Source organism: Calypte anna, chromosome 6 (genome assembly GCF_003957555.1).
Source record: "Calypte anna isolate BGI_N300 chromosome 6, bCalAnn1_v1.p, whole genome shotgun sequence".
In the NCBI taxonomy this organism is placed as follows: Eukaryota; Metazoa; Chordata; class Aves; order Apodiformes; family Trochilidae; genus Calypte; species Calypte anna.
In genome coordinates, this window is record NC_044252.1 from 33,391,794 (window position 1) to 33,413,624 (window position 21,831).

Consider the following 21,831-nt stretch of genomic DNA (forward strand, 5'->3'; position numbering starts at 1 on the left):
TAAAAGATCTGCTCAGTCTGGGGAAAAGAGGCTGAGGGATGACTTCATTGTAGCCTGGGGCTTCCTCATGAGGGGAAGAGATGGGACTGGTACTGATTGATTTGCTTCTCTGACCAAAACCAAGATTTGGGGAAATGATAGGGACCTGAATCAGGGGAGGTTTAAGTTAGGTATCAGGAAAAGGCTTTTCACCCAGAGGGCATCTGAGCAGTGGAACAAGCTCCCCAGGGAAGTAGTTACAGCACCGAGCCTGCCTGCCTTTTAGAAGAGTTTGGGTGATGCTCTCAGGCACATGGTATGGTCCTGGGGGTGCCCTACACAGGAAGAGGAGTTGGACTTGATGATCCTGATGGGTCCTTTCTAACTCAGCAGATTCTATGATTCTGTTTCTATGGTTACCTGGGAGGTGGCACCTCTACCAAAGACAGTGGTGAAGGTCAAGAGGGTGGTACAGCTGCATGGGTGGTGGGACTGGGTGCTGCTGGCTGCATCCTGCAGTGATTCCTGGGGTCACCCTTGGCTTCCTTCTCCTGGGTGGAGGTGTTGGTGAGCACCTGGGAGGACAGGGCTGTGGCTCTCCATGCCTGTGTCCTCAGATCAGCTTTTCAGTGACTCCTTTCTGAGTGAGAAGTTTAGATGCCTCCAGAGAAGAGGAAAGGGCATCAAAGATTGTTTGGGTTTGTTTTTTTTTTTAATAAAATCTTTTGTGAATTCCCCATTTTTCATGTCTAAAGTTCAGAAGATGTTAGTCACTTTTCTGAGGGAATCCCTGTGCTTGAAGCGATGGAATAACCCACGGTGGCACACACAGGACTTTGTGCCATCAAATTTGTGCCTGATGAATAACTTTAGTCACTATCATTTGTTTTCTGAAATATTGACTCTGACATTTTTTCAGGCATAATACAAGGAAACTGTCACCTGAGAGGCTGAATGTAATAATACTTGTAAGAGAGAGAGTTGGAAAGCTTTCTGCCTCTCTCTTGGTATTTGTCAGCAGTAACCAGCATTCAGCATCATGCAAGGAGCAATTTTAGCTGAGTCTTAATTTGCCCTAATAGGATGCTAATAGGATGCTGAAGCTTGTCAAATCAAGTAAGTTGTATCTGCTAAAAAAGAATTATGTTTTGTTGGAAAAGAATTTCTTCTTGATTACATATGTTGAGATATGTTAGTTCTGGTCAGGAGTGAAACTGCTAATTAAAGACTTCCCTGGTTACTCCACTGGTTAATTAAAATCTGCTTCTGACGTAAACCACTGAGCATACATGCTGAGGGTTTCTGAGAGCTCAGCTCTGGAGGGATTTGCTCTGAACCACAGCAGTGGGTGCAGGAGCAGTGTGTGAGCCTGATTAGTGGGGAGCAATTACTACTGAGTTTGGGAGGAGCAGCTCTGCACCAGCATCTTCCCATGGAGCAGCTGAACAGATGATTTGCAGAATAATCTGCATTCTCTACATTTGATCTAATAATAGGAATAGTAACTCTATATTTTTTGTCCAGAAGTTATTATGAACCATTTTCCTCTTAAGGTTTTTGGTCCGTGTGTGGAGAGCGTAGCAGGGAGGGTTGGAGGAGGTGCAGGTTTCTCTTGGGAAGATAAATGTGAAATAAAGTTTGCCAGGCAGATCAGCTCTTGAAGAAAGAAGACATATTGTCAGGCTGGTGAGCTGTGGTTTCGTGTCTGGAGGCTGTGTGAGGATGTACTTGTGGTGACACTTTGATAGACTGACACAGAGAATATTTTCTATGTGGCAACAGATACAGAGGTCTAAATAAGTTCATACAAGTGATGTGGCTTTTAGCCTCCATCCCTACCAACTGTGAGTTGTATTGAAAAAAAAAAAAACCAAAACCAACCTTGAAACTTAATACGTGTGTAAATATAGGTTCTTAGTGGAAAATGTGGCAAATGCCTTTTAATCTGGTTTTGGATATGCTGCATTCCCCCCTTGTGGCATAAATAATAAAACCTGTTACAGCAGAGTCAGAGCTTTCTTAGGCTGCAGGAGAATTTATCAGTTCAGCTTTTATAACAAAGATCTTCTGCCAAAGCTGGTGGCTGTTGGTTAACTCAGAAATGCATCTTCTCTCTTAAAGGTCAGCATAAAATCAAGTTTATCCCAGAGATGGTGGGACCTATTTTGGAAATGACTCTGATCCCTGAAACGGAGCTTCGGAAAGCCACAATCCCCATCTTCTTTGATATGATGCAGTGTGAATTCCATTCTACCAGAAGCTTCCAGATGGTAAGCAGTAACCTACAGATAATTCAGCTTTTTAAGAAAGATTTGACTTTGTTCTTTGACAAAAGGTAGGAATTGTTGTTATTTCTTAACTTTTCTAAAGAATAATGTGATTATAGAATTGGGTTTTTTTTCTATAACTCTTGAGTGGCTGTAGAATTTTCATCTGTTGGTTTTAAATTTGTACCAAAGGAAGAATTTGCATGAAGTAAATGGAACTGTTTTTTATGATACAAAAGGAGGGCAAAGACAGATGTCTTAAATTTTTCACTGTGACTCAGAAGAGGAGTCTGCTTCTGAGGTAAATTGGACATCAAGGAAGCCAGATAATGTGGCAAAGAAACTACAACCTGTAAGAATTTATCATCTCTACTGTCTTAGAGTTTTGATACTCTTTACCATTTTATGGATTTTGAAGAGGGGAATAAAGAAGTGATCCAGTCAGTGTTCCTTCAGGCTAGACAGGCACTGCAAAATCTGAAATACTAATGTAGCGTTTTTATTCCATTTTATTTTAACGTGCTGAATAAGCACACAGATCTTACCCTGATGGCATCAATTTTGAGAGAGAGACAAGTGGAGCGAAAGAAAGTTTCCTGGCAGCACTGACTTGACCTTTTTCCCTTGGAACTTTGCCTTACAGACCAAATCTAAGACTTGTTAGGCCAAGCAGTGTTAGGGCATAAGCTCCATAGCTCCTCTACATCAAAATGTTGTCAGTTCAGGATATGACCTCCTGAATTTTGCAATAGAAGTTGCTGCATTTTGTTTACATTTTTCCCTTTATATTGGCACTTTTCTTCCTTGGATGAAAATCTCCTTTCCCATACATTTGTTGTGAATTGTCCTTCATTAGCAGCTCTCAGTAAATCTGCAGCCGGAATAAATTAATATCTGTGTGGAGAGATTTAAGTCAGGGAAATGGCATCAGCTTTATTACTTGGTTTTGTTATGTGCTGGGTAGTGTGTGGAAAGGTTGTGAACTGTATTTTGGATCCATCCAATTACTGCATCATCATTTTTTCTTACATTTGACTCCCGTGATCCTATAAAGATTGAAATGCTCACTGGGACACCACTTAAACAGTTCCCTGTCAGATGCTGTGTTTTGTTGCTTGTCATTTTTTATTTGTACAATTATATGGATCATGAAAACTCCGAGGGTAACTTTATAGCTAAATTTACAGCCCCATCTTTTTGTGACAGAAAGCAACCAGCTTTGTGGGGGATAGCTGGGTGATTTTAATAAATGAATGTCTTAAATACTTCACACGTTCTTTTTGCCTTTTGAGAAGAAAAATGCCTCCTGCTTAAGTCAGAGCTGCCTTGGATTTTAGGCACTCAACATATATTTCTGTCAGTATAGCTTCTTTCTTTATGGGCCTGGCACTGGTCTGACAGGTGCAGTGGCAGTAAACCTTTTTTTTTCAGTGCATTTGGAGTGAACAGTTAGGTCTGATGTGGGGAATAATCAATCTGTCCATTTACAGCTTGGCAGATAATGAAGTTAAATGGTTTGCTGAGTATCTCATATTGGTCCTGGGGGAATGAAGAGCACAGCCTGTAAAAAAGCAGGGAATTAGAGAAAAGTCTAGGTCGGATGGGACCTCTGGAAGGAATCTGGGACAAACTGGCCCTTGGATTGGGTCGCCCAGGGCCACCTGAAGTTCTGTATGGGATTATTCCAGTCAGGGAGGTTTCACCACTTCTCTGGGTGGGGTGTTCTAATGTTTAAGATGTTTCTTATATCCAGATGGAATTTCCCTGAACCTGTTGCTTGCATTGTCACCATGAACCCTTGTGAGCAGAGGAACTCCTCTCTAACCACCTTTTAGATGTTGGAAAGCTTGAGGCTGCTTTTCTCTAGGTTCAGCAAACCCAATTCCTTCAGCCATTCTTTGGACCAGGTTCTGCTCATCCTTTTCCCTCTTTTAGACCATCCTCAGGTGGTCAGTGCCTCTCTCAAGCTGAGACAACCAAAGCTTGATGCAATATTCCATCCATGGCCTAACAAGTGGAATAATCCTGTTGATTCTCTTGCTGTACTCTCGTTGGTGCAATCCAGGACACAGTTTGCCTTCCCACTCTTCTTCATGTATAGCTTGGTGTCCACCAGGTGGATCCTTTCCAGCAGAGCATCTTTTCCTGCTGCTTGCAACTCTGCCACCCCAGATTCTTTAAGTTTCTCTCCCTTAAATGAGAAGCAGTTTCTTGTTGGCTGTCTTTCAGACTGTCAGAGTCATTAAACCACCACCCTTTGAGATCAGCAATTAAGTCACTTTTTCTACCCACCTGTTCAGTCTGTATCTTATCAACAAATATGTTTTGAGAGATGGTACCAAACCCATTGCTGAGATCCTGACAACCCCAGCTCTGCATCCACTGAGCTGGTAGTTTGAGCACAGAAGGCAATCAGTTGGTCAGATGTCATTAAAGTATGGTAAATCATTAGTGCCTTTTCCCTGTCACCTTCTCACTCTCCATGTACCAGGAAAAAGCTTCCCCAGGGCTTGCTCCATGATATCCTCAGGAGCTGAAATGGGTCTGCCTGGCCTGGAGCTCCCTGGCTCCTCTGGTTTTGGTGTCTTTTGCATTTAAGTGATAGAAATAGATATTGATAATTGAAGTATTAGCAGGAACTAGGCGAGCTTTCATGCTTGATGTGTCATGCTGTAATGTGCTGTGTTATGTTGTCTGCATGCAACTACCAATTACCATTGTCCAGCATTGCTTTCAAAAAGAACTTCCAAAATGAATGGTTGGCTGCTGTTAAACAAATCTGCCAGAAATCCAATTATCTAACCTTATTAGTCACATCAAAAAGGGTTTAGATTGGCTCTGTTTCTCCAGCAGATGTAGAAACCTCATGATGTGTGGGGGAGGAATTGAAATTTTTTTTGTGCAGAACGTGTGTGCTGTGCTGGCTGGTGTTATAAACAGCTTTCCCCATGGCAGTGTTCATTTCAGGATGAATTGGTTCCCTGGGTAAAACAAGGAACAGAAAGAATTGGAGGGGTTTTTTGGTTCTTCCAGTGTACATATCCCTGAGAAAAAAAAACCCAAAAAAAAACCCCAAAAAAGATTTTGCTGTTTTTTACAGAACTAAATTAAAGGCTGACTGAATTAAAATCTGGATTTGCCCATTTTTGCCTACTCTTTCTTAAGGTGCTTTGAAGCCTATGTCAGGCTTCAAAGTAACCTGTATCTCAAAGCATGAATCTGAAAGTGAAGTCAGTGTGGGACTGCAGCTGCCCAGTAGAAGATGCCTCCTTCTCCACTCTGCTTTTTTCCCTTTGCTGTGTTACCAGGGAACCTCCCAGATCAAAGGGAATGTGTCAGAGCCACAGAAGTGATGAAAGAGAATTGGTTTGATTGTTCAAGGCCTGGTCAGGTGAGAGTGATAGAACCCATGGTGACAGCAGGAGAGGGAATTCACCACGGAACAGTCGTTCAGCTGGAATGGGGAGTTGGGAGCATGGAAACTCCTGACCTTCTGCCTTCAGTGCCTGATCCATCCAGCTGTTAGCTGCTCTGGATCTATTTCTCATCATGCCTACCCTAAACTTTCCTTTCCTGGACCTGTGTCATTGCTGAAGCCAAGTCCTGCTTGTTTTGAGTTGAAGGATTCACAGTGAGGTTCTTGGGCAGGAACTGGGACAGAGCAGCATGGAGGGAGTAAGAGGAGGCAGGTGGAGAATTTGGGCAGGTTCTCCCTATCTCACTGCATCATAATAAAGTTTCTTCTAAGCTGGTACAAATGAGTGAGCAGAAGTAACTATAAGGAGCCAAAAAAAGTCTATTAACAAAATAACCTGAGGGGTTGAGTCAGAAGACTACCCCCATGTAATTTCATTTCTTATCTAGGACAGAAGGGTCTTTTATCCTTCTAGGTAAATCTGAGAGGGGTACCTCCCACCCTGCAGTGGTGAGTAAGAAGAAATTAGAAGCCCCAGCTATCTAGTTTCAGGCTGAATAGCCTCAGTAAGGAGAAGCAGCAGTGTCTGGTGGTGTTAGCATCAGTGGTGTAAGCACCACGAGCTCCAGCATGTGCTCTCACCCTCTTAGACTACAGAGCTGTGTAAAAGTAATGATCTGAGGAAAAAGCCCCAAAAATGCAACAACACATTTGTCTTGTTTTCTGCAAATTGGAATGACACTTAGGATGATGGAACCATAGCCAAAAAAGATAGAAAAAATTATATTGAAATGAATAAGCAATGAATGTGTAATGGAAAATCATATAGAAATGCATACTAAATGAAGGCATGATGCATATGATTACTAAAATAAAACCATGGGGGCTGCTGAAGTACTTCTAGCTAGAAGTCTGGTTGTGAGGAGAATTAAATGAGTAAAGACCAGAAGAAATATAGAGGAAACAGTTTTAATTAATTTCTAACATTCAACACTCAGTACCATGGAGGCAGCCATACCAGCATTTTTATTTGCACTGTAATTCCTTCTTGGTTATCAATGAATTTCAAATTGATATCATTCTCCTTCATAAGCAGTACCTAGTTTATCTGCATCTCTCTTGACTTTGAGAACCTGTAATTCCTTAGGAAGTCTTTTTACACTTCTGAGCCCTGTGTTAACCTCCCTTTCCCCGTGCTGTAGATTTGCAGACAGAACACAAGTTAATGACTTGTCCAAGTTTCTGTGATGCTGCAGATCCTCCTCTGTATTCCCACTAAATGTGCAATTTCAAGTAAGTCATCCCCCCCCTCAGGATTCATTTCAAAAAGTAGCATTTTTAGTTATCTGTGGCTGAAATGTAAATGTCTAAGTTTTTTCTTCTTTTTCTGGCCTTTTGGAGAATAGCAAGCTAGGGAGCAAGGGAGAGAGGTACACAGTGAGTCTAGAGACCTCCAAAATCACCTGCTCCTGGATGGCTGCTGGATCTATTTTCCAACTAAAATGCTCTGGGAAAATGGGAAAGGAAACAGATGAAGCTGCTGGGAGTTGCCACCAACTTTCATCACAGCCTCTGAACAAAGTTTTACAGTCCTTGTGTGCTGTTTCTGCTTTAGGACTAATTTCTAGCAGTGCTATCTGTCACTTTAATTTTATATGGCAAATTCATTATTACCCCAAATCAAAACAAATTTATAGCAGCTTGGTGGATTGAAAGTCCTCCTCATCTCCAGCTAGATTAAATTGTCAGGCAGTGCTCCACATAGAGCCTGACCACATTTGAGGTAGACCTAAACCCAAAAGTGATTAGTTGAGCTGACACTGAATAGCTTACATTGATTTATTTTCTCCAGATGGGAGATTGGAACAGACAGCTGAAGTTGTGGATATACTCTTTGCTCAAGTTCAAACACACATCCTAAAGAGAAGCTGAGATCTTGATCAACTGCAAAGAAAAGTTGCTAATAATTTCCTGTAATCTTCCTAGCATCACCCCTCCAGCTTTTACTGTCAGCAGAAGGATATGAATCCCAAGTAACTGATGGTGTCAGATATACCCCCTGCACCTCCAGAAAGAGCTTCAGCAAGTGGCTCTGCCTTCACCAGAGTAACTTCCATCACAATAGTTGCAGGGCTGCTTTGCACTATTTCATGTATTAAAATAGAAAAGGGGAAAAAAAAAGGGAAAAGAAAAAAGAGACTTTATCAACAGATGCCTGGTTGAGTGTCCCAGAGCCATCAGGTTGTGCAGCTCCAGGGTGATGCTCTCACTGCTGTCATGGAAGACAACAGCTCTATAAACCTCATCTTGTGTTGATGAAACCTTCTTCTGTGGAAAGACTGCAGGAGGAATTTTAACTATGCTAAATAACATCTAGTTGTCTGGCTTGCCTGATTTGTATCATAGCTATTCCTTGAGAGGTACCAAGAATAACTAAAGAGCAAAGATTCTGTTAACAGTCCTTAAAACCCCAGAAATGGCCCCGTTCAGCCCAAGAGGGCCATCAGGGAGATAGCCCAACAAAGCCTGGATTTAAAGAACTATAAGTAAAATTGATACCAGCAAGGTACTGAAGATTCTGCATGACAAATGTAATTGCTCTTCCTCATATGAGTAATCTCCAGCTAAAAAAATACATCACCTGAAGGGCTCACACTGGCAGCAAGGGCCATTTTTTACGTTGGTATAGAAAGTCAATTTCTTTCTTTCTCATTAGGGAACATGAATTTTGGGACTTCTCTGTTTCATCATTGTGTAGCCTCAGCATTTTACTTGACACGTCCTTGTATTATGGGAACGTGTTTCAGCTTGTGGCTGCTGCTTAGAGGGGGTGGATTGCATTATCCTTCCTTTTCTCATTTTCCTGTCATTTTTTGAATAATGGGTTCGTTGTATTAAAAACCTTATTTCACTTCACTTTCCATTCATTTCTTCAGAAGGAAAGGAGTGAGAGACTTGAACAGGTTACTGAGAGGCTGGGCAATCATCCGGCCGTGGAGATGCTCAGTACTTGGCTGAGCAAGTCAGAGTTGGCAGGAATCCTGCATCACCTGGGAAAAATGACCTTCAAGTTCTCTTTGAGCAGTGTTTCTGTCCTTTTGTGGATCATTTGGGGTACAGAAGAGCACTTTTGAAACTTGCTTATCTGAGGTTTAGGTTAAAACGGCGATGCAGAATAATAAAAAAACTGGTTTAAGATGGAATAGCTGTTGGCAGGGTTCTTGGTGGATTTTATCTCTCTGTGCATGATACAATCTGCAGTTCAGGTTTCATTCATCATGATAGCTTCTAGTCACTGCTCCTGAGCAGGGATTTTGTTGTCTGTTTTTGTAAGACAGATCTGGGGGGGCTGCCAGGTAAAGCGTAAAAATAAATTTCCCAACTCAACTGCAGAGGACAGAAAGTCCTGGGTTGCAAATGGAAGTAGGAAGTTAATGCTGAGAGCATCCTGGAGACTTGGGAAGGGAGACAAAACCAGTGTCCTGCTGCATCTGGCTGTGGATTTTTCTGTTCCTGCTGTTGAGCCTGTTAAGAGATTCAGTGACTGAGCTGTCTTAATGAAGAGGAGTATTTTGGCATTGTCACAATTTATCAAGCAAATCCTCCACACCAATGTGTAATTTCTCCCTAAAAAGGATTGATTTTATTTTTTTTTTTTTTTTTTTTTTGAGCAAAACAAGAACTTCTCTACAGTCCGTGGTCACATTTCATACACAGGTTCAGTTTGGCCAGTGTGCAAATGTTCACAAATGTTCTGCTGTGAGCTTCAGCAGAAAATGACTTTCCAGGAGAGCTGGCAGGTGTCTCAAGCCATGAAGGTGACCTCGTTGCTTCTCCTGACTCTTGCTTGCTGCAGTCCTCTCTCTTCTCCTGCCCAGGCTTACCTTGCCACAAATATGCAGCATTTATTTCAAAAGAAAAGGGCAGAACTCTGGGCATGTCTGTTAGGTGACTGGTAGAGACATGATGATGTTGGCCGTGGTGGGACTGGGTGGGCAGGACTTCAAAATGCAATATACAGTGGCAGGAAGAGATTGATGGTGGCCATAGCTACTACACCTCCTCAAACTGGTGTAAATTAAGGTGGTGAAAAGCACACTCTCAGAATCAGTTTCCTCATGACATAAATCAGTTGGAAAGAGTGATCTTGAAGGGAGATGCAGGAATGGAATGGGTCCTCAGGCTGCTGCAGAGCCCCAGGTTGTGGAAGTGCATCCTGGAGCTGCAGACAGTCCATTCTTTTTTTGTTTCTATGTGATGTGTCATTAATATTAACTGCAGGTGCAAAGAACATCTCGACATTTACAAAATGTTAGGACACTTTGTTCTTGCTCAGGTGGCCCTGTGCTACCTCAGAGTGGTTGGAGACTGCTTAAGGATGTGACAGCAAAAAAAAAACCCAAAAAACCTGAAGGTAACTTCTGTCACTGAGCTCCTGCTCTGGTTGATGGGCCCCCTGCCACAGGCTCCCTCTTCCCCCAGCAGCTGCTGAGGGCTCTCAGCATTACCTTGTATCACTAATGGTGTGGATTCCTGTCCTTATTTAATGAAGAACTAGGTGATTAGTCTGATTTGTGCCATAGCAGCAGGGCTAGAGAGAGCCTCCCCCCTCTAACAGGTCACATCCCTTCCTGACCTGGGTGTGTAGCAGCAGCACATAAAACCCTCCATGACCCATCAGAAATCCAGGGGATAATCCAGTTTGCATTTAAAGTATGTTCTGTTCAACCTGGAGAAGAGGAGGCTGAGGGGAGACCTCTTTGCTCTCTATAGGTCCCTAAAAGGAGGTTGTGGTGAGGTGGGTGTTGTCCCCTTCTCCCTCGTTACCAGGGAGAGGACAAGAGGAAACGGGTTCAAGTTGTGCCAGGGGAGGATTGGATTGGATATTAGGGAAAACTTCTTCAGTGAAAGGATGGTGAAGCACTGGAACTGCCCAGGGAAGTGGTGGAGTTGTCATCCCTGGGGGTGTTAAGAAAAATGGGCAGACGTGGCACTTTGGGAGATGATTTAGTGGTTCCAGTGATGCAGGGCTGGTGGTTGGACTTGGAAGATCATGAAGTTGTTTTCCAGCCCTGGGTGATTCTGTGATTATTGCCCAAACAAAAATACTTCTCTTCACTTGTTTAAAACAACTTCCATCTTCTTTGCAGTGATTTATTAACAAGTTTCTTAATTGACTTGGGCCCACTGGGAGTCAGGATCTGCTAAAAATGGGTGAGCAGGGGGATGCTGGGGCATGCATCCAGCTGAGTTATCCAGCCCTAGGTGTGGGATCTCCTCTCATAGAGCTCATGTGTTTACTTCTGTTGCTATTGCCATTAGTGCAGGGGACATTCTGTCCCTGATTTGGGGTTTTCTTTTCCCTGCCTTCATACTTGTTATTAATCTCCTTACTTAGTTTTTCAAAATGAAAATATTTACACTTCATTTAACAACCTGATCAATGATTTCTTCAGCAATAAAAGTCCTTGTAGGGCAGCAGATAATCAGGGATAGTCTTAATACCAGAGACTGCAAACTCCTAGAGTCAATCAGGCTTTAAACTAGTGGCTAAACACTGCATGGAAATACCCACCCCATCTGTGAACCATTGAGGCTATGGTGACAAAAGTACAATATTTGCCATCTGATTATTTACGCTTGCTTTGTTTAATTATAGTTTGAGAATGAGATCATCACGAAACTGGATCATGAAGTGGAAGGAGGCAGAGGAGATGAGCAGTACAAAGTGTTATTTGACAAAATGTAAGTGTTGATCAGCGGTGAGATTTATGTCCCAGTAAAGTCAGGAGAGAGAGCAATTACACTACAATGAACATTGTAGCCCAGAAATAATTAAAATCTGTTAATGATGCACAGTGTTTAAAATTGCACCTGAGTCAAGGGTTGGGGTTGGTTTTGGTTTTTTTTTGCTGTACGTGATTAACAAGGCAGATATAATTGGGTTTTCAGTCTCCTGGAGCACTGCAGGAAACACAAATACCTGGCTAAGAGTGGAGAAACTTTTGTGAAACTTGTTGTGCGTTTGATGGAGAGGTTGTTGGACTACAGGACCATCATGCACGATGAGAACAAGGAGAACCGCATGAGCTGCACTGTCAACGTGCTGGTAAGTCAGGGGGCTCTGCCTGGAAGGATCCCTGCAGTCCTCATTTTACACTTTTTATACCTATACCACCTTTTAAACACATTTTACACCTTTATTTTGTTTAAAATAGTTGGGATTCGCATTGCAGGCTTTTAATGCTTTTTTTTCCCCCTTCTTTAATGAAGGCAAATCTAATGAAAACGTGGGTTATTACTTCTTTAACTGTTTCTAAGGAAAGATTTGAGAAGGAAACATTTCAGGGCCTGTTCATCAGCTTTCACACTTTGATATTTAAACAGCTTTAGACAGGAAAATTTTTATTCACACTGGCTGTTGGAGTAATATACAGTTTACTGAATTTCTCATGCATTTGCAGTCCCATTTATATTCTGCTTACTGCCCAGCTTCCATATTTAAAGTCTTTGAAAAAATCAAGTGTTACTATTTTGTTCACAGCAGAAAAAGCACAAGTCTTTTTCCTTAGTGATGTGAAATTTTCCTCTGTTTAGTTCTAAAAATTCTGGAGTAGCTACTCTATACTACAGACCTTTTTTTTTCCATTTAGACTGGTGTTGGAAGTTGTGGGAGTTGTCTCCATAGTACACATATCATACTCTTCAGAGGAAGCTGTAGAGGATGACATTTTAATAGCATAGAATCAGCACATATGGAAAAATTATGTCAAAATACATTTTAGAGACCCCTAAACGTATTACCAGCTAGGTTTGATTTTGCCAGTAGGACTCAAGATTAAGCTGTTAGCCAGTAAGGACTCAGACCTGTCATCCCCATATTGTTATCAAAGCTTTTATTTCATTTAAATATGTGGGGCACAGACAGTGTTTCTAGTGATGATGTGATACAGCTGATAGATTTTGTTCTGGCTGGTTTGGAGAGATCTGAGTAAATAATGTGTAGCTTTAGCACTTGTGAGTAATGCACAATGAAACGTGCCCGTTGGGATCAGAACATCGTGTCAGAAGCTGGGGGGTTATTTTTACTTTGTTTTTCCTCTCTGTGCTCATCAAAAAGCATCAGAACATTTAGGAAATGGACGAAGAGGAGGAGCCTGGAGAGTTGTCACCAGTTGTAGATCAAACAAGTGCTGCTGGGTGCCTGCAGAAAAGTCAGAGTGACCTCCTGAGGAGAATTAGAGTTAGCAAAGCCCTGACAGTTTGCACCAGGCCAGAAAGGAAATCAAAAATCACATATGGGTCTAAAAGATGACAACAACTTATCAAACGATTTATCAAACCAGGGAGAATTCCTCAGGCAGGTGAATTTACTTTTCCTTCCCTTCCTCATCTTGCCCTGAGTCTCCTCCTGTAATTCTCACTGTTCCGTGCCACACTCAGGGCTCAGTTTGGTTCTCCCTTAAGTGCATCTCCTGGTGCTGATTTTTGTCATCAGAATTTTTCAAATACTTGCAGATGATACATTTTGTGGGTGATTTGCTGCTTTCGAGGCAAATCCCCATGGGAGATCCCCACACAACCCCCCGGGAAGCAGAGGGAAGCATGGCAGGGCAGAACTTGCCTTCCTTTCCAGTAGTGATTCCAAACTTTATCTTGCTTTAAAGTCTTGTTTGCCCTCCAAGGCCAGCACAGACTTTTCATTGCTCTCCAGGCACCTGAAGTGAAATCTTAGAGCTTTGCCAAAATCCAACCTAGGGCTGATACTCAGCACAATTCCCCCATGAAGCCTCTAAGAGTTCTTAATTGGGACTGCAATGATGCGGAGGCTTTCCCAGGATTAGGCTTGTCTGCATTGACTGTGGTTTAAGTCTGAGCTCTTGGTATGCATTAAAGTCAGTGCTGATGTTGAAAATAAAAATTAGAAGCAGTGTGTTCTCTCAGCTGTTTGTTCCTATCCTCAACAATCTTGGTGAAAGCAAGCTTATTGCTGTAGTAGAGCTGTATGGAAAGGCATCTTACCTTGCTGCGAGTTCACCCTCTTCCCCTCCAGTTCTCTTTCATCCCATCTGTTCCTCAGCCTGTTCCCTGCAGAGCTTTGTGCCTGGACCAGCAAACCTAAGGACCAGCATGCACAGATGGGGCAGGAGCAGGGAGTTTTGGGGGGAGAGGGGACTGTGGTCAATGTGATGTGTGTCACTGAGTGTCAACCTGCTGCTTAAGCCTCATCTTGGTCTGGTTGATTTCATAGAATCATAAAATCACAGAACACTTTGGGTTGGAAGGGACCTTAAAGCTCATCCAGTCCCAACCCCTGCCATGGTCAGGGACACCTCCCACAGCCCAGGGTGCTCCAAGCCCCATCCAACCTGGGCTGAGACACTGCCAGGGATGGGGCAGCCACAGCTTCTCTGGGAAACCTGGCACAGGGGCTCAGCATCACTTTGGTTTTGCTTCTTGAGCTGAGCAGCTGGCAGCAATAGGAGAAAATGGTTTTAGATTATTGATCCACCTAATTCAGAAGTCTGCCTAACTTTAAAAAAGCAAACAAAGCAGAAGTAAGAAAAAACCAGCAGAATTTTTTCATGTGGTTCAGTCTGTCTTTTAGCTAAACTCACAACCAATGAGCAATTATATCAACTAAAATGTCAAATTCACGGAATAATCCTATCATTTCCATCTCCAGGACCTAGAGTATTATCTTGTATTTCAGTTCTCTTTGAAGAGAACCACTTCATATTGGGCTTGGGCATCTATTAGTGGCTACTCAGACTCATTTAATTTAGCATTGAAATCCATTGTAATTCAGTGAAGGGTAAAGGTATTTTATTTTCTTAGGTGTATTTTAACTTTGGAAGACAAACTTTAAATTAGATTCTGAAATGCCTTTAATATCTTGCCCAATAAATCATATCTTTCATTTACAGGATTTGTAGTGTTAACCAGTTTATCTCAAGACCAGAGGCATTCACACATTCCTGAAGAGAGTGATGATGGTGTGGGGCATAGGAAATGGGATAAATAACACTGATCTAACTTATTTTTTGTTCTTTATTGCCAAGGCAACTATTAAATTTCAAGGATAGATGATGTATTGCTCAACTAGGGATTGGGGTTTTAAATCCACAGAACAACTGTTGCTGAGAAATTAGGGGGTTTGTGTATTACAGAATTTCAGCAGAAATTGGGCAGTGATGTGTGACTCGCAAATGCCAGAAGCAGATTTCTAGCAGAACTCTTCTTGTAAATTCTTGACCTTTGTGATGACACAGAAGCCCTGATACTCCACGTCAGGAAACATCCCAGCATTAGACTTTCTAAGTTAAATTACTTGTGTGCTGTCACTGGAGGCAGATATTTCATTTTGCAGTCAGGAGGCTGATGTTACACAAGTAGGAATTTTTCATTTAGAGCCTGTTGTGGGCAGACATTCCAAACTGTGAAACCAAAGGCTTTGTAATGAAATTCTCTTGTTTTTCAGAATTTCTACAAGGAGATTGAAAGAGAAGAAATGTACATAAGGTTTGTAAACACATCCAGTCACAAACTCTGCCTGACTTGCTGTGGTGTAATTGGAGAAAATGGAGTTTGTATTAAGCAGTCACTTGGGGGCTGGAGAAAAAGCAGCAATGGCAACAGACACCTCTGCTGAACCTCAAACTCATCATCTCTGAGAACAGCAAACATTAGGAATTAGAGTAATGAGATTTTGTCATTTCCCCACCTCCTTCAGTTAGGTCCTGGTGGGCACTGCAGTCCTCAGGAGTGTTGTCACATGAAAGTAAATAAGTCAAAGGAAAGCCAAAGCAAAGAAAGGATTTTGTCTCCTGGTGAGGTACAAAAGATGTGAGTTGGGGTGGAAAAGACAGTTAAATAATATCATGACTGACACTTGTTTTAAATTTAAGGCTTTTAGGACCATTTTAAAATCTACTTTCATACAAAGTGAAAATGGTATTTATCCTCTTGTGCTTTTAGTAATCCTCAGGGTTCCAAGTTCTCTCTTTGTGCTTGGGCTTATTTTCAGCTAGACCATTGGGCTAAAGTGATGAATCTTGTGTTTTTATTGCTATTTTTGGTGTCTAAATGTTATTCATTAATTCATTCTCAGATGCTTATTACTGTTAGGGGAAATTTTTCACTTGTGGACTCACTTCCTGGTTTTTAAATGGTTTTAATTATTGGTTTATTAGTTTGCAAAAAGAAAATCTCTCCAGAGGCAGGATTGATACCTGTGACCAAACAGGTGAAGTTGGAAGTTGAAGGACTGCCCTGTGCAGCATCACAAACTCTCTACCCAAGTTCTCTGCTATTTCTTTTAGCAACTTTATAATGTATCATCATGAATAGATTTTGTATTTTCACTGGCTTTTTCAAAATACAATTTTAATAGGGTTTTGGATTAGTTTTTTTTTTAATTGTCTTTAAAAAAAACAACAAACAAAGGATGAGAAACCCCTTCCAGAGGTGAGATGGTACTGAAGAGAGAATACTTCTGTATCTCTCTCTGTAGCTGAACAATTGAGCAGTGTCTCTTGCACAAAATCTGTATTGGATTCATTACACAAGTTCAATATATACTGTGAAAAAGCACCAGGGAAATAAAAATGGTCCTAAAGTTGTCTTCACACAGATATACGAGCTTTAAATAATCCCAAATGTATTTAGGTGTTTAAAGAGAGAGTTGAGCCATCGTAGTCTTCAAGATAAATTATTTAGTAACGTTTAAGAACCACCTTTTTTTTACTACCCATTGTATTTCTGACTTGCAGGTATTTGTACAAACTGTGTGACCTGCACAAGGAATGTGATAACTACACAGAAGCTGCCTACACCTTACTCCTGCACGCAAAGCTCTTGAAGGTAAACACCAAAGCACATTGCAAGGCTGGAAATCACCTGAGCAGTAACCAACAGTACTGGTGTTTGTCAGAACATTTGCACTTTCAGCTGATTAATTGTCAGGTTTCCCTTTTGCCCATGTAATTCATTCCTGCAGGAAAGGAGCCCTCTGCCCTTGGCGTGTGTCAGAGCCTGCTTTCCTCATCCCAGTTACAAACTCCAGAGCTGTAGCTGAAATTTCTTTTGAATGCCAAAGTTATGTAACGTGTGGGAGCATCTAAACACATATTTTAATAAATCAGCTCTCCACAGAGTTGTTTTTGCAAAGGCAGAACAAGGGAGGGCTGGAGACTGTCCTCGAGTGCCCTTGGCTATCTGGAGGTTCAGTTTTGATTTTGAGATATTAGAGAGAAATTCAAATGGTCTTCTCTCCAAGCCCATGCCTTTCACAGGTATGTGTCATCTGAATGCAGAGTTGCACAGTTTATAGGAGATTTAAAGAGACATAACCATACAATCTTCAAGGAACGTTTTGGAGCAAGCTGCAGTTTATAGAAATAAAATGTTTTCTCTATAGAAGGTGCATGCAAATAAAGCATCGAGTCAGGAATGCAATTAAAGTCTATTTCTTAAGCATTAATCTCAGGGAAAACATTCTGGGGTTGTCTCTACCAGGCAGCTCCTTTCCATGATTGTATCACAGATGTGGCAGGACGTGCCAGCTGTGTTATCACATGGAAGGATGGTGCACACTTGTGTCAGGATATCACAGGTTTCATGTAGCCTGCTCCTCACTGAATTAATAGGAAGGCTTTTAATGTTTTAATTTTAAACAGCAGGCAACAGAAAAAGTCCAAATGTAAATTTTATAGGAATTAGTGCTTCTTGAAGCATTTGTTTTTCTCCTGTTCTTCTTCCTTCCATCTCATCACCCACAGTGAAATTGTTCTCCAGGGAGACCTGGAGCTCTTTGTGCTCCCCTCAGGGATGGCAGCACCCAAGGTGCTGGGGGACAGAGAGTCAGGGACAGAATAATTGAGAAATGCATTTTTCCTTTTATCTCTTTCCATGCTAGAGGTGAGTGTGCTGCTGCCTTTGGTATCACTGCAACCTTAGGCATTATTTCAACCTTTTGTATTATTAGAGAAATTCTGCTATTGGTACCCTGCTTGGAAAGGAAGTTTATCTCATTCTAAGCAGTGAATTGTTCCTATCAATCTGTGATGTAATCTTAGCAATCCCAAGCCAAGTGTGAGTCTTGAGAAGTTGAAGGTGTTAAATGAAACAGTTCTAATGGATGCACTGAGAATTATTCCTACCTCAAAACCAAGACTAAATTAGATGCAGGGCATACATGTGCCATTTAAATTAAGACACTTTGAAATGTATTTACTGTCTTTTAAAGTAAATAAAGGGTCATAACACAAGTAAACATCAGTAAGATCCATATGTGGTACAAAAGGCCTGTAGCAGTAGCTTTATTCATTAGTAAAAGCAGGGGCAGTTGTTGGCCACAGCCTGCTGGATGCAGTCACTTGTTTGGTAGTGAAATTTCCTGTGCAGGGAGAGGTGTCAGGGAGGTGAGGAGGGAGGGGATGGCTCTGACACCACTCGTGGAGTCAGTTCCCTCTGGGTAGAAGTTGGAGTGAGGAACTCACCGAGTCTCTGGCTATAAAGATCTCTCTTCTTCCCCCGAGGGATGTAGAACAGGGCTGGCAAATAGTGTGAAACTTGCTCATCAGGCCGTGCATGAATGAACCTTTTAGACAAGAGAAAGAATTCAGCCCCTTCCACAGGTGCTGCAATGAACCATGCTGGCAAATGTCATTCTGACTTCTCCGTGTTGTAGCTTGAACTTGTTAGTCAATATGAATTATGTGACCTTCAAATTTAGGTTTTTCTTACAAAATGTCTTCAGGGACCAGATGAGTATTTAATACCCTCCTTTAAGACACTGGAAAGAAAGACTGAGTTTTCTTTTCTTATAATGCAGATGGGTAGGAGCTGGTAAATGTGAGGGTAGCATTTGCCACAGGTTTTTGCCACTCAGTGGCTGTTTGTTTATAAATATAATTGTGATCAATATTGGAATCACTTTCTTATAAGAGTGTCTCAGTCTGTCTAGTGCAGTGTCCTGTTACTATCGGTAACAGCAGGTGGAGGATTTCAGTGAGCAGCAGCAATATTGTAGAAGGTAACTTGAGACAATTGAGCTTTTCTTTCACGTCTTGCTCTCCAGTGACACTTGGCACTGGCATATCTTTCATCAGGGTGATTTTAATGGGATCACATGTAGGTCAAGACTGAGAAATTTCCAGAGTTTCACCTTTTAAATTTGTGAGCAGGCTGTGGAGGGAGAACCACCAGCGTGTTCTCCAGATTGCTGCAAGCTGATGGAGCACACTTAAGGAAAGAGACTTTGTACTATTATTTTTAAGCCATTTGGTCACAACTAAGATGTTGAAAGCTAACAAAAGACGGTGGTTTGTTGTATCCTTAAAAAAAAATGCCATTGCTTTGCAGACTCCGTGGCATTTGTGTTGCTCAGAAACCCAGCTTGGTGGTGCAAAGTTGTCAGAGTTGTCTGCTTTAGCCAAACACAAACATTCTGGCCAAATTAAGGAGTTATTGGGTGACATTTAGTAACATATGGGAAGGAAAGCTGGATGGTGTATCAGCAATTCTGTGAGTAAACTTGTGAGTTGGTGATCTTTGGTAGAATTTCTTCTTTTCCTAATGTTGTATCTCTTATTTTCAGTGGGCAGTCCTCCTCCTTTACTTTGATTTTCAGAGGAGAAAGTGAACAATTCTTTAATCAATTTAATTTTTAACCTTGGCTCCTTAAGGCAACAAGTCCTTTTGGAGCACCAGTCCCTGTCCCTTTTCAAATCTCTGAGGAGTTTCATTTGCTTTAATGGAGGTTTGTAATTTGATTTGATAGAGGTTTGAGAGTCTCTAAGGTATTAATTTCCTGCTAGCCTCATAAAATCAGACAGCTCTGGAAGGGCAGGGTGTGTAGTATTAGCATCCTGTCTAGGGAACAGACTCCAGGATTGTCTCATCCCCAGGGAGTATTAATGGGAAGAGAGAAGGGAAGTGGAGAAGAGGTGATGGGAGTCCTGGAGTCCAGAGGTTCCAGTTCCATCAGTCCCTGCCTGGACACCAGAACATGCAGGTGGAAGGAGAAAGCTGTAGGGAATGGCTTCATCCTCTCCTGTCTGGGGGGAAGTTCCATTTGAGGGAATCAGCATCTGCTGGAAGAGCAGGAGGTGCTCACTGCAGGCAGGCTGTGGGAAGGTAGCTGTGGTTTCCCACTCCTCAAAATCCTCTCTGGGCATTTGAGCCATGTAACTTCTGTGTCTCCAGTTCTCTCTGTCTGTCTTGATCTATCTTGGCTTCAGGGCTTTTCCCAGCAAGTGCTCATCAAGCATCCAGTAGGCTGTGCCCATCAGCAGGCCAAGGTCAGTCTCATCCAACTCTTTGAGGAGAGGACAGCACCTCAAGGAGTTTCCTTCCAGCTGCCACGTGTCATTAGCCCCCAATTACAGCAGTCAATTAAGTGGTCCTTGTGGCCAAGGAATCAAAGTGTACACAAGTGTAAAAAATAACTTCATTAATGCACTGTCATTAATTTTACTGTCATCTTACAGAAGTTTGGGTTTGCTTTTCACTTTTCCCCCCTCTTTTCTTGTCTCATTCAGTGGTCAGAAGAAGCATGTGCAGCACATCTTACCCAGCGGGATGGATACCAGGCTGCTACTCAAGGACAGCTAAAAGATCAGTTATATCAAGAAATTATCAATTACTTTGACAAGGGCAAGGTAAACATTGTTTTTTCTCTCTGTGCTCAGGAGTTGAAGAGTAAACATCATTCCAGTGACATTCAGGGAGCTTTCAACTTGTTCTAAGTTATTTGTGGGACATTATATAAACAGTCCATCAGTCAGCACTTAAAGATAATACTGCTGAAAAACAAACAACTAAAAAAAAATACCCTAAAAATCACTGGTACGTTTTAGCTGCTGTGTTAAGGGTGAATATATGTGGAGATGATGCCACAGAGAAAATAAAAAAGTGATGGATGTCATCTGGGGGACTGACTTGTTCTTGCAATTGCAAAAGCTAACACAGTCCTGCTGCTACCCTTGTTTTATCTCATGTACACAAAATAATTCCCTCAGAGAATGGATGTCTGGGGCTCATATTGTCAGAATGCTTCCTTGTGGCTGCAGCTTTTATTACAAGATGAGTTTGCATTTGGTTTTGCACGGTGGGAAGAGGAGGAGAGTGCTGGTGGTACCTGCCCACGGGGACACAGGGGTGTGAGTTGGTAGACAGGGAGATGGGGGGATGGAGCAGTGTTTGGATATTCCAGGCACAAAATGCATCAATCCAGAAGTGAAGATCTCTTTGTCAGAATATTTCAGAACCATAAGCTTGTGTTTTTAAAGCAATCCTTGTTGAATAGATGTAGTGCAAAAAGAAATGTCATTTGCTGGTAAAACTCTGGAATACTATCCAACTAGCTCATGTTTTCCAGATGAGTTTTTTAGCAGAATTACATTGGTATTTTGATAGAAACTTTGCTTAAAAGGTCAAATTTTATAGGTTATCTTAATGCAGTATTTAAAAGTTGTTAATAAGTGATGCTAATTTTCTAAAGAAATACTAAATACTGAGTAAATGATGATAATCTCACAAGGAGCATCTGGGAGACCCGAGAGTGTTCAGCCTGGAGCAAAGGAGGCTGAGGGGAGACCTTCTGGATCTCTGCAGCTGCCTGAAAGGAGGTTGGAATGAGGGGGGTTGGTCTCTTCTCCCAAATAACAAGCAATAGAACAAGAGGAAATGGCCTCAAGTTGCACCAGGGAAGTTTTAGATTGGATATTGGGAACAATTTCCTCACCAAAATGGTTGTCAGGCCCTGGCTGCCCAGGGCAGTGGTGGAGTCCCCATCCCTGGAGGGATCTCAAAGCTGTGGAGATGCTGAGGGACATGGGGCAGTGGTGGCCTTGGCACTGCTGGGTTAAGGGTTGGATTTGGTGCCCTTAAAGGTCTTTTCCAACTAAAAGAATTCTATGAGTCTAAAACAAAAAAGAGGATTCTGGACTGTGCTAGATGGGAGCTCCCCAGACAGGCAGCAGGAGTGGTGTGGGTGCCTTGGTGGTCAGGAGGGGTCACCCTGGTTTCCACAGCATGCTGCTGCCACCCAGAAAGCTTCACTAACCCTTTAGCAGCAGGTAAGGAAAACCTCATTAGAATTAAGATCATAGCTGACTTAAAAACATCTTTTAATATTACATCCCTCTCCAGAAAAGAAAAGCCAGA

The 21,831-nt window shown here is 42.0% G+C and overlaps 1 protein-coding gene across 2 annotated transcripts in view; it reads left to right on the forward strand.

The window, feature by feature from the left end:
• DOCK1 (dedicator of cytokinesis 1) overlaps positions 1-21,831 on the forward strand; it is a 267,373-nt gene that overhangs the window by 200,178 nt on the left and 45,364 nt on the right. For both annotated transcript variants that reach the window (XM_030453110.1, XM_030453111.1), the window contains exons 33-38: positions 2,101-2,249; positions 11,321-11,406; positions 11,614-11,770; positions 15,143-15,183; positions 16,434-16,524; positions 20,205-20,324. In XM_030453110.1, the coding sequence (XP_030308970.1) occupies positions 2,101-2,249; positions 11,321-11,406; positions 11,614-11,770; positions 15,143-15,183; positions 16,434-16,524; positions 20,205-20,324 (644 nt within the window). The remainder of the gene's footprint in view (positions 1-2,100; positions 2,250-11,320; positions 11,407-11,613; positions 11,771-15,142; positions 15,184-16,433; positions 16,525-20,204; positions 20,325-21,831) is intronic.